The 12,527-nt window shown below is 40.4% G+C and overlaps 1 protein-coding gene across 1 annotated transcript in view; it reads right to left on the bottom strand.

Moving 5' to 3' along the window:
* Positions 1-12,177, bottom strand: part of TBX18 (T-box transcription factor 18) — a 31,361-nt gene extending 19,184 nt beyond the window's left edge. Inside the window, exons 1-4 of the mRNA XM_004270067.3 lie at positions 10,440-12,177; positions 9,021-9,225; positions 6,748-6,849; positions 3,557-3,728 (exon numbers count right to left, since the gene is read on the bottom strand). Coding sequence (XP_004270115.1) covers positions 3,557-3,728; positions 6,748-6,849; positions 9,021-9,225; positions 10,440-10,746 — 786 coding nt within the window. The 5' untranslated portion in view covers positions 10,747-12,177. The remainder of the gene's footprint in view (positions 1-3,556; positions 3,729-6,747; positions 6,850-9,020; positions 9,226-10,439) is intronic.
* Between the last annotated feature and the right edge of the window lie 350 nt (positions 12,178-12,527).

Genomic DNA, 12,527 nt, shown 5'->3' with positions numbered 1-12,527 from the left:
CTTGAGGACACGGGGAGGGGGAAGCGTAAACTGGGACGAAGTGAGAGAGTGGCATGGGTATATATACACTACCAAATGTAAAATAGCTAGCTAGTGGGAAGCAGCCGCATAGCACAGGGAGATCAGCTCGGTGCTTTGTGACCACCTAGAGGGGTGGGATAAGGAGGGTGGGAGGGAGACGCAAGAGGGAGGAGATATGGGGATATATGTATATGTATAGCTGATTCACTTTGTCATAAAGCACAAACTAACACATTGTAAAGCAATTATACTCCAATAAAGATGTTAAAAAAAGACATACATGTGTAGTCCTAAAAATTATAAGATTAATTTTTCTTTAATAAAAAGTTGACACGCTAAACAGGAAAAAAAAAAAAAAAACAGATTAGCTCTGGAGTGGTGGGACGTTTCTACATCTCTAGATTCTCACCAGTATTCCTCTCTAAACAATTCTTGGTGTTTGGAAAGATGAAAAATCACTTTGGGGAAAATCACAACGGCACATAATCTCATGTGCAGCCCCAGGTCCACTCACAGCCCTGTGACAATTTGTTTCCTCCAATCTCTCTGTGTTTAATAAAAGTCCCAGGTCTACATGGAGTTCTCAAGTCACCATGTTGAACACTTGTACATCTTTAGCCGAATAAAACTGGGAACTGAGAGGACAAAAAGTAGGAAACCAATTTAGAAAACAAATTACCTCGCATTTGAATCTACAGCTTGATTGGTTAGAGATTAGTGTCACTTCCTTCAGAATTGGGGGGTGGGGAGGCTCAACTGTATGAGGGCAGAGAGGTGAGAGTCCCTGAGAGGTCTCTGCATCAGGAAAGGGACTGCTGAGTTAGTCCCATCACAATGGTACTGCTGTCTTCTCAGACGCTGAATCACATCAGCAATAGAATAAGAAATGACTTCCTAATCTCTAATCTAACCTTATTTAGGGTCACCAAACTGAGCAAAGAATCACAGCAGACACCTTCTTCACAGGGCCTTCCCAATGTCTCCTGGCTGGAACAATATGGTAGCTGCACTGCTGTGCGCTGACATCACGATCACCTGTGTGCCTGTCCTCTCTCCCCATCTAGGCTAGAAGCTCACTGAAGGCAGAGACTATGGCTTCTTATCTCTTACTACATTTTACAAAGTCTTCAAAACTTTGTTTTTAAATAAAGAACAGAAAAGAGCATTTTCCCTCCTACCTTCTCCTCTAGTATCAAGCAATATGTACATTTTTACTATTTGCAAAGGCAATTTCCTCGCTTCCAAAATGCACAGGTACATATTATTCTCTCCCTATTCCCTGCGCACACTAATTACTTTCCTTTATTAAAGTATTACATCCTGTCACAACCTTAAAAGAATTTTACTGGAAAATGACACACTTCTATAGATTGTGTCTGTTTTCTGCTATGTTTTTATTTTTTTTAAGAGTGAAATGTTATAATTATTTAGGTATAAACAATTGTGGCTCAACTTGCAATCTATTCTTTTGTATTTAAAACAAATGCTGTGTGATAATTAACGTTATGTATCAACTTGGCTAGACCATGGTACCTAGATGTTTGGCCAAACACCAGTCTTGATGTCGTTGTGAAGGTACTTTTCAGTTGAGATTAACATTTAAGTCAGTAGAGTAAATCAGATACCCTCCATAATGTGGGTGGGCCTTACCCAATCAGTTGAAAGACTTAAGAGAAAAAAGGTGGAGGTCCCCTGAGGAAGAGGAGATTCTGCTTCCAAACTGCCTCGAGGCTCAAGCTGCAACATCAGCTCTTCCCTGGGTCTTCAGCCTGCCCACCCACCCTGCAAATTTCACACCTACCAGCCACCACAATTGTGTGAGCCAGTTCCCTAAAACAAATTCCTCCTCTATCTCTATCTCTATTTCTATCTATATCTATCTATATACCTATAACTATATCTATACAGTCTGTGGGTTCTGTTTCTCTAGAGAATGCTGTTTTAAATAAAGTCTAGTGAAATTATGAAGTTAAAATCAGATGGATAAATTACTAGATCTATATCTAATTTTGTAGATATGGTAGATATTAGATATAAAGCCAGTAATTTGACCTGAAAGAATTTGAATTATAGAATGACTATATTTATTTAAATTATTTAAAGGAGTTTGTCCCTTATATATGACAGTGTATAGCTTTTAGACCCACTTATCTCTTTAAAAGATATATTCTCAAACTATAGAACTCAGAAAAGCAGGGTATGTTTAAGCTTTGAAAACAGGTAACACTTAGTGCCATTTATTTTAAAATTTTTTACTGTAAAAAATATTAAAGACTCCTCAATGGATGCACTGGCAAAATTTCACAGTTGGCTCCCTCAATGAGACAGAAGAAACTAGTGTTCTTTCATTGAAATCAAATGAAAAATAACTGTTACAACCTGACTGTGTATATACAGAAAAAATAGAAGAGAAGCAAAGTAATGCACTAAAGTACAGGGCATGAAGTGGGATTCAGAAATAAACTGTACACTGTTACTTTTCTGATTCTGGTTTAGAATATGAAAGGCAACAAATAAACAAAAGTACTGGCAGTTTGAGAGAGATGAGTCTTAAAAATCCAGATGCTGCATCTGTACCACAATGAAATTTGTACTTGAATGTCTTCATTAAGGTCAATTTGCTTAAGATATTATCTAGCAACTTACAAATCACATCCTGTCATCGCTGTATTACTAGCTTATGACAGTTTGCATTTTTGTTTGAAAAGATTGGCCCATAAATATGCTATCTTCATGTCACCCCTTTGAGAAATGAACTAGTTGGTATTCCTTTTACGTACCATATATGCTCTTAAAAAGGCATTTCAATCCTGCTTCAGTCAAAATCCTCTCAAATAACAGAAACCTAATAAAAATGCTAGCATTGAGTGGAAATCAGCATGTATCCAGAGTTACTTATTTATTAAAATAATAAGGGTAGTCTTCCCTAGGAACAATACTGTGTAAAAATTAATAAAGTGTTAAAAATGACTATATTATTGAAATGGCTGGCTTTAGCATATATATCATTTTTCAGCAGTTTTAAGACGAAAAGGAATTATTACAACGTATTTGACACCTTAGATGTCATTACAAAACAATTGGGAGCTTGCAGGTGGAACATGCAAACAGCATAAGCCTGGGCTGTTACTGAGAAGCATGAGCTTCACTGGAGAAAGAACTGGATGCAGGCAGGACACAATAAATCATTATCACTGTTCACCCAAGTGCCAAGAATTCATATTCAGAGTATAATAATTGGCACCTCACGGGATTTCAAACAAATGTTTTGGCTAAAAATGGCTGCCTGAGGTTCTTTCATTCCAATACAAATGCAATATCTAGTTTTCCCTATTAAATGCTTCATAGAATACTCCGGCCACAGGCATAATCTCTGATGCAACTATAACCTAGATTTTGCGCAGACTGTGCACAGGCTAGTCAACCAGGAGAGGAATTTCATGATCTTAGAAAAGTTCATTTCCTTCAGGCAGGAACAGTACAGATACAGCCCACGCCATCCAATGGAGGCAAATTAGGGAGGCCGTGTACTTACATGGCCTTGGTCATCCAGTTCGTTGTTGGTGAGCTTCAGCTTGTCGAAACTGATCACTTGTCTCATCCAAGTCTCCCCTGAGGCAGGCGAGTCTGGATGAATGTACACCCGGGGTGGCACAGGGGAATCAGCGTTGCCCGCCACCATCCATTTAGAGCTGTGGTAAACATACCTAGAAGGCAATGACAAGGCTCAGTTTGTGAACTGTTGCTTTCTTGGAATTTCCAACTCAGTAGACTCAGACAAAATCTGCACCCTTTAAAAAGTCTAAAATTTGACGATTTGCTCTTTACATTCAATGCATATAAAATAAGAATTCAAGCACTTTTTAAAAACTCTCTGAAGTAGTGATAACCTACTGACCACTCAAAGTGGTATGTTAAGGATTTAGTGAAAAATATGCACACTATTCCCACCATAAATACAAGTGTTTTAATTTGGATGAATCACACTTAAACACATTAGACATTCTGTCTGTATTCTGATGTTTTCCATTTTTCATCTGGATGTTCAATTGACATGAAGAAACTAAGTTCTCAATCTCTCCTTTAACGAAATCTCAAAAATACTTGAGAGTTATACCTTAAAGTGTCCCACTTTCTTTATCACTTCCCATTTTATGCTTATGTTCAAACTGATGAGATAGATGGTAGAAAGGCAAGGGGGGATTGTCAGAACTTTCAGTAAATTTATTTTCATAGGGAAAAAAGTTCCATCTATTATCATTTATAATTATTTTTTCTAACTCTATTACACTATAAACTGAGGATATTCTGTTTAATTTTAAAAGTTTGTAAAATCATAAAACATAGGCCTTTATCTCCTATATTTCTCTTTGTTTTGACTATTGTAAGAAAATTCTTTCAATTTTTTATACCACTAATTAAAATACACATCAAACTTTAAAAATTATGATATATCTAATTAACATTACCTTTCTAACTAAGAGACAAAACATCTTATTCTATTTGTGTATGTCAACTATATTGACTCTATAAAAATAATCATTTAAATAACAATGCTTCAAGTAGTATATAAGACAATAATGTTTAATCTTATATTCAGACCATAATTTATTAATGTTCATTTAAAATACACTAATTCAAAAACTAGAAACTAGTATATGGATGATTGACTTAGAAAAGGGTAGAAAATGAAATTATATACTTCGATGTTTTTCTTCCATTTGTTTTAAAATATGGCATACAATTTAAAGCAACAATTTACAAATAGTCTCAGAGAATTCTACCAGTATATATGCAAATTTCTTTTTAAAATAGCATGAAACAGTTTCATAATATCTCTGGTGAGGCTCACTGTTTCAATATGGTCACACATTTCATTCTCTTTTGAGTTCAATATGCCTTCTATTCTTTAATTCCTTTTCTTGGGAAAAAATACACTATCACAAAATAAAGAATAATAATAAACACAATTCCCCTTAATTGATATAGTGCAATTTCAATAAATAAGCTCCTAAGTGCATGGCCTTTTGTGAATATTAATTTTACATTCTAATAAATCACAATCACTTTTCATTTCACCAAATGCCATTCTTTGATAGCAGAGAATAAGCCAAAAATATTTGTTTCTACCATTGTTGAAAAAGTTGGAAAATAAAATGCAAATCTTAGAAATGCAAGAAAAGCAGCACAATGAATATAGAGCTATTGCCAAAATAAATAGAGTGATATGCTCTGTCAAAACCTTGAAAAAGTATGCATATTGAATAGTTCAAAAATCCACACCCACTAAGAGAATAAATGCTACATGTTACATATTCTTTGTGAAACATTCTCAACACAAATGCTAAAAACAATTTTTTTCTTGAGAAGCAATATAAGTGAAAGCAAATTTATGTTTTATAATTTGACCTTTTATAATATGGCATCTTAATACTTGAAATTTTTCTTGCTTTATGTGTGAATAATAAGGATCAATTAAGTAAAATAAAGCATCCAAAATATATGGAAGAGATCTGGAGAAAGAAATAGAAGACAAACTTAGAAGAAAAAGGAATAATTTCTAAGCTCATTAGAATTACATTGTCTTCCTAAGGGCAAAACCCAAATTAGAATATGGATTTTAAACCAAGTAAACTTAAAGAATAAACTTCAATGCCTTCTAGCTTCGATCATGTAGTAGATAATTTTAGCAAAGCTCCCTAATGAATTATTTAATTAAAATAAGGGATACAACTTTAAAGAGTAATAAAAACCAAATCTGATTTCATTTAAAAACTTACCAAATGCTCTAGCTGTTTATTTAAAAGACAGAAACAAAGAAATTTAAAGCAGCATCTTCCGATTTTCCACTCAGAATTTCCTTTTTTAAATGTTAGCATTTTTTTAAACATCTTTATTGGCGTATAATTGCTTTACAATGGTGTGTTAGTTTCTGCTTTATAACAAAGTGAATCAGTTCAGCCCCTCAGTAAAATAAAAAGAATTGCCATTGACGACTGTTGATTTGCTTACTTGCAGAAGGAAAAGCAAAGGTTGGTTTGATACCGAAGAAAGTATCTTTTCCAACTTTACTTGATATCTAGATAAATATATTCTCTCAAAATCCAAACACTACAAAACTTTTAAAAAATTACTGTGTTAACTACCAGCCAAAAAAACAACAGTGAGGTAACAAATTCATTGCCAGCTTAAAGATGTCTTAATATAGTAATGAATTGAGAATTTTTTTTCTAAATTGTAAAATATCTTCAATAATTTTCTCAAATTAAAGGGAAAAAAGCCTGTGAAGAAGCCTATGATTTTGTATGTAACACAATAAAGGGAAATTATTTAAATGTCCAAAAAATCACAAAGAAAATGAAACAATTTGTTAACTATTATGTATATCTACAAACTTGACTCAACATTTTGTCTCAAAATCCTAATCAAAATGTAAATCAACATTAAAGTCACATTTAGTTTAGCAACACTAAACTGACTCCTTATTAAAATTCCTCAACACTTAAAGACATTTCTGTATCTACTAAAAGCAAAACAAAATTTTTTTTCACATTTATTGTAAGAGAAGGCACCATCTAGACTACTGGAAGTGACAGGGTTTGGATTATGGATCTGATAAGTCTACAGGCTTCTGGAAACAAATATCATAATCAGCACAGATTAAATAGGCGTATCCTGTAAAATCCCAGCGTTTTCTTATCCTCTGTATCCATCTGATCACTGTACCTGTATCTTTTGTTGTCCACTGGCACAATATCCATGGCAATGTAATATTGCTGGTGAGGATCTAATCCTGATATCTTCACTCTCATTGCTGGAAACATGCGCCTATGTATAAGGGAGGGGAGGAAAGATGGTTTGGGTTCTGTTTTTGTTTATGATTACACTTGGAGAATGAATAAGCAAAGAAAACTCTCGAATCTGTATTTTTCACAGGGAAAAACTTATAACATTCACTTTGGTAATGTAATTCAAAGAATCTGAACACAGGATGTATCAAAACTGAATCATTTAAATGTCATTTGTCCCTGTACTTTATTCCATGTTTACTGAAATGTCAGTATAGCTAAAAGCCAAAAAAAAAAAATTGTACACTGAAGAAATAATGGCACAGAAAGCACTTTATTTTTTAAACAAAATTTGGTAAGCAGATTAACTTTAATAATACAAATAATAAAGTGTTCCAAATGGTAGAAATAGAAATTTTGAATTTCTAAAAGTGATAAAATATATTATAATGTGAAATTTTAAAAGGGTTATAAAAAAAAAAAGCACAAGGAGCCAATGTGCCACGCCATAACCAAACAATATGTTCTTTATTGAGACAGGACTTCCTGTCTGCAGCATGGTAAAGGTGAAGTGCAAAAGTTGCTCTAAATTTGAAAGGTATAGTAAAACTTCTTTATTGAAAGCAGAAACTAAACACAATGTATATTTGCCAAATCATTCCTTCCCCCACCATACCCTGAAAACACTTTCTTATTTAACCACACTTACTCAAAATTTGCTAATTAAAATAAATGAAAATCCACATTTCTCTTGGCTTCCCAGAGATGCATATAAAAGGAGATGCTAAAATAAACGCACCTATCTTTTAAAAAGGGCACAGCTGCAAGGAATACAGCAGCAAATTATTGTATATAAAAAAACAAAGCAGTTCTCTTAAAAAAAAAAACTTTCATCAAATGATTTATGTCTAGGACCCTTCCGGTTAATCTAATTCTTGCTAATTTAACCTTCTAACACAAATTTTAGTACTGTTATTTACCAGAAATGTTTCCTATAACAATAAAGCCATTAAAGACCACTTCCAGAGAAAAGAAAGTCCATTATTCCTAACTAGGCATGAGAACAGTTTAATACGCTGGCTGTTTTAGTGTTATTTCAGTGCACCTGTAAGATAAAGAGTAAAGGTCTTTAACTACATCCTTTATAAGACAACTGTTGCTTTGTGTTGTTGAAGACTGAATTTGGATCATTAATAAAAAGCTCTGTGAAAATGTAGAAGGTAGCATATGGATTCAATAAAATATGTTTTTGTAATTTCTAATAAGTTTGGATACTTTTATGCTATCCAGGTTTTTGCCATGGGTACTCCCTGAAAGAGTTGTGTGTGCTTTTTAAAGTTTCTTTTAAGGAAGATAGTATTCACCGATTTCACTGCACTAAATGAACTGAAAACTCTAAAACGCAAATATTTCTGTCCCTCCCTCACATTAACATGATTTGTGCAACAAATCAATTTATTTTACTAACTGACGGATGTGCAAATTTCACACTTTCAAAAAAATAGATATAACTTACAAATTTTTTTGGTATTCCTCAGCAAATTTAGGCTAATTTGTTGGAATTCATTTAGAAAAAAAAAGTAATCACGTAACTGTGAATCTATAAAAAGGATGGTTTTTAAAAATCGGGGCAATTGTTTTTGCAGGGATTAAGCATGTATTACTGGTGATTCCACTAATTTTCATCCTAATCTAATATCAAAATAGCATAACACATCACGTTCTCATACTGCCTGCAAATCTTTTGATAAAGATCCAACTGGAAGTTTCGAATCTAAAAAAGCAAACGATAGTTTGCTAAAGAGTAAACTGCGTTTTTTTAAAAACGGGGGGAGGGGTGGATAATCTGTTCCTTAATTTCAGAAACATAACTAAAGCCTAAATAAATGCCTGAACAGATATGAAGTATGATCACGAAACTATAACTACCCTGCATGCGGATTATCAACAGTAACCGTTACCGCCTCCGCGGCGACAGCGATTTTCTCCTTAGCATCCAACGAGAGGACAGCCGGGCTGTGTCCCTCGCCGGCCGACTGCACTCCAGGTTAGGTAGGCAAAGTCAGTCTCAAAAATGAACCACTACCCGGGGCCTTGTCTGCAGAAACTGCTAACAAGAGACCCCACCGCTCTGGCAGGTCCTTCTTCCCAACCCACCAAGAGGTGCGGTGAGGCCAGAGCCGGGGCCGTTCGCGCCAGCGTGCCCTTTACCTGCCGGCCTTGGTGATGATCATCTCCGTGCCGATCTCGTGAAAGCGCTTCCAGAGCTCAGCTCCCTGCAGATCCACCCGTGGGGCCTCCGGCGAGGGCAGCGGGGTCACGGGCCGGGCCAGGGCGGGCACCGGGGACCCCTTCGGGGAGTCTCCTGGGGATGCCAGTGGGGAAGCGCCCTGCAGGAAGCCGTCCTCACAGCCGCCTGGGCAGCAAAGGGCAGAGAGGGGTAACCGGTGAGGGCTCGAAATGGGAAACCTGGTGGGGAGATGAACCCCCGAGGGCGGCTGCGGAGAGGAAAAGGACCGCGAGGAAAGAGGAAGCTTTCTTGCCATCCGGCCCTTACAACAAACAGGCCCATGGGTGGGTAAATACGCGCTCCGCCAGCCAAAGGGACGGACACTCGACTTTCAAGTAGAGCCCTCTCGGTCCCCAAGTCTCAAGTCCCGCAGAGGCGTGCGGCCAGCGTCCACCCCACCCTCCCTGCTTCCGCCCGGTCAAGGCCCCAAAATAAGTTTTGTGCCGCAGCCGGAGTCTGGGATGCATGCCCAACGGAGCCTGAGATGGGTTCCCGAGTCCAGATCCGCAGTGCAGGCCCCGACACACCCCACGCCATGGAGAGCACGGAGCAAAAGCGCCTGGCGCCCCGGCTCCTGGTCCCAAGCCCTTGGGCCTCCCTTCGTAATAGGCGTCCGAGGCGCCTTGCTTCGGGCCCGGCCGGAGGCATCCTCTAGAAAGCTCTTCAAACACCGCTCTCGCCAAACTCCCCGGCCGCCCGGAGCTTCTTAGCAAAGCAGCAGCGGGAAGAGAAGAGCACGAAAAACAAGCCCACGATCGCCGTCGGCCTTGGCAGCGGGAATCAAGAGAGGAAGGCAAGGGAACCGCTCAGCTACCCCTCGGGAAACCACGTTTGCAAATATGCCGCCCTCTTCCTGGTTTGCCCAAACCGTTTAGGCATTCGTTTCGGTTTCGGGGGTGTGGGTATGCCGTCGCTCCCCCCACTCCCATGCTTTTAAAAGTTAGGAAAGAAAAAAGAGCACCCAGGGGCTGGAAGCCCAAGGGAGGCAGATGCGGAAAGCACAGATGTGCACCGCCGAGCGCCGCAAACTGCAGCTGCTGAGGGCGCGGTGTGAGTGGGCGGTGGCGGCAGCAGCAGCCTGAGAAACCAGGCTGAAAGCGGCATTTTACTGTCTGGAGGGTGACCCGAGTTGCGCGGCGAGAGCGTCCAGGGCAGCGCGAGCTCTGCGCCCTGACACCCAGGCTAGCGCTCTGATGGCTGAGTTGCCCCGGGCGCATAGGGACACCGCGCGCGCGCACGCCCACAACTCGCAGTAGTTCAGGTTCTCCGCGGCGGTACTGGCCCGTGGGACCGGGAGAGGACGTCTAAGGAAGAAGTTAGGCGGGAAGGGGCTGACTCACCCGCGGCTCCGCGGGAACCGCAGCTCCTCTCCAGGTCTGCACAGCTCCGGATGGGCCCGGATGCCGCCCCAGCCGGCGGCGAGAGCGCAGTGCCTTCGTCTCCCTCAGAGGAGCCCTTTTCTCCGGCGGCGCTGCCGCGGCTGCAGCCTCCGTCATCTAAGGCCCCGGCCGCCTCCTCTGCGCCCAGCTTTCGCCTCTTCTTCTGAAGCTGTTGCTGCTTCTCGGCGCCGATCAGTGCCTCCACAGAGAAGGCGTGCGCCTTAAGGCTTAGCATGCTGCACGGCGAGCCCCTCCGTTTCTCGGCCATCCCCGCCGCCCGGCGCCCGCCCCTCGCTCATATACACAAGCGCAGGCACACGCACACACTCGCTCTCCTTCCCCTACCAAAATCTGAACGACTCTCGGGGCCTCCCGCAGGCCCAGATCTGCCCTCTTCCCCGCCCGGGCAAAAACAAATTTGGCGTTTCCTCTCTCGTGCTTGTGTTGGGATCCCAGGAACCAGCGACGCGCCCGCCAAGTTTCCTTCCCTCGGTCTCTCGCGCGCTCTCTCAGTGATGGACTCTTTCGCTCCCACCCTCTCCACCTCTTCCTGCAGCTCCAAGATCTGCCTCGACTGATGCGCCAGAGAGGACTAACATGGGTAAAAAACACTCTGCGGACACAAATTAGGGATTGTAATTGAAATTTGTTGCCTTGATCTGTCAGCACTTCCAGGCAGGAGAGCGGTGGGAAGAACTTGCTCATTAGTGTCAATAAAGGGGCGGGGGCGGAGTCCGGGGCCCTGTCAATCACCGAGACGGCCAGCCAATCAGGAGGCGCCGACTCCGCTCCGCCCGCGCCCACTTCCTTACAAGGTCGCAAAAAACCTAGAGTGGAAAGCGCCGCCGTCTGGCTTGGAAGTGCCAGCCCGGGCCCTGAACCGGGTCAGTCTCCCTGCCTCCCACAGCCAGTCCAGTCCGGGAGTCTCCAGCTTTCCCCACCGGGACCTGGAAAGGCTGAGGCTCCTGGCTTTAAACCGAAATGATCACCACATTAGAATATCAAGAATTTTTCAAGAAACCTTAAGTTCCAGTCCCATTCCCTTATCACTTAATATTGCTACAACTCAGAACATTTTGAGGAGTGGGGAGAATTCACATCCACCAGGCCCGTCTTTTCTCTTGGACACATTCTGCATTTAGTAACACCCACTCTGCGCCGGGCGTGGCACTAGACTTATTTGTTTTACTCCGTGGATTTTTCTTGGGGAGGGAGGGGGAATTCAAGATACGTTTAAATCCTTTATATTTAGGAGAGCAAAATTTTACCCCATTATTGCTCAGTCCTTTATATGAACCTGTCAAAAAAAGCACGCTCTTTCCTGAGTCTCCCATTTCTTTCGAACAATGATCGCTAATTTAAACCTGGTATTTTAATTTTTATGTCTTTAATGATAAGGACTTAACTTTAAGACCCCTAAACACTTCGCAGAGTGAAATAAGTTTTAAGATGCAATAAAATTTCCATTGCAGTTTTAGAAAATTTCTCTGTGATTTAACGTAATTTCATGTTTGCCCTGTTTTTGCCAGGTAGCTACTTCTTTCCTCAGGCTTTTAAAGAGCCAACATGTTTCTTTAAAACCTCTTTTTAATTGAATAACACTTAACATGTATCTGTACAGTTTGTTTTGTAGTTTCAACTCGGATTTTGCTCTGGATTAAAAAAATAATGGATGTGATGTAAATAGAGCAAGTCTCTTTGTAGAATTGCTCTGGATTAAAAAAATAATGGATGTGATGTAAATAGAGCAAGTCTCTTTGTAGAATAAAACTCATCATGGATATTACTCTTAAATCTCTGGTATAAAATACACGACAAAGGATTGAGGGTTTTTTGTTTGTTTTTTGTTTTCTCTCCCTCGCTCTGTTTAACCTCCACACTGTTGGCTGCCCCATTATCTCTTACTTCTCTTAGTTTCCAGTACAGTGATTCAGGCAGTAGCTTCGCCACTGCGATCTTTTTACCGTAGCTCCAGGGGGAACTCGCGGTTCCTCCAAGGAAACCAGAAGAGCGGGAACCAGAGCGGGCGGTGCTCAGAGGAGTCTCCGC

The sequence above is a fragment of the Orcinus orca genome, chromosome 12, assembly GCF_937001465.1.
Source record: "Orcinus orca chromosome 12, mOrcOrc1.1, whole genome shotgun sequence".
In the NCBI taxonomy this organism is placed as follows: Eukaryota; Metazoa; Chordata; class Mammalia; order Artiodactyla; family Delphinidae; genus Orcinus; species Orcinus orca.
The sequence above is the reverse complement of the archived record's forward strand: the minus strand, read 5'-3'. Positions and strand labels throughout refer to the sequence as shown.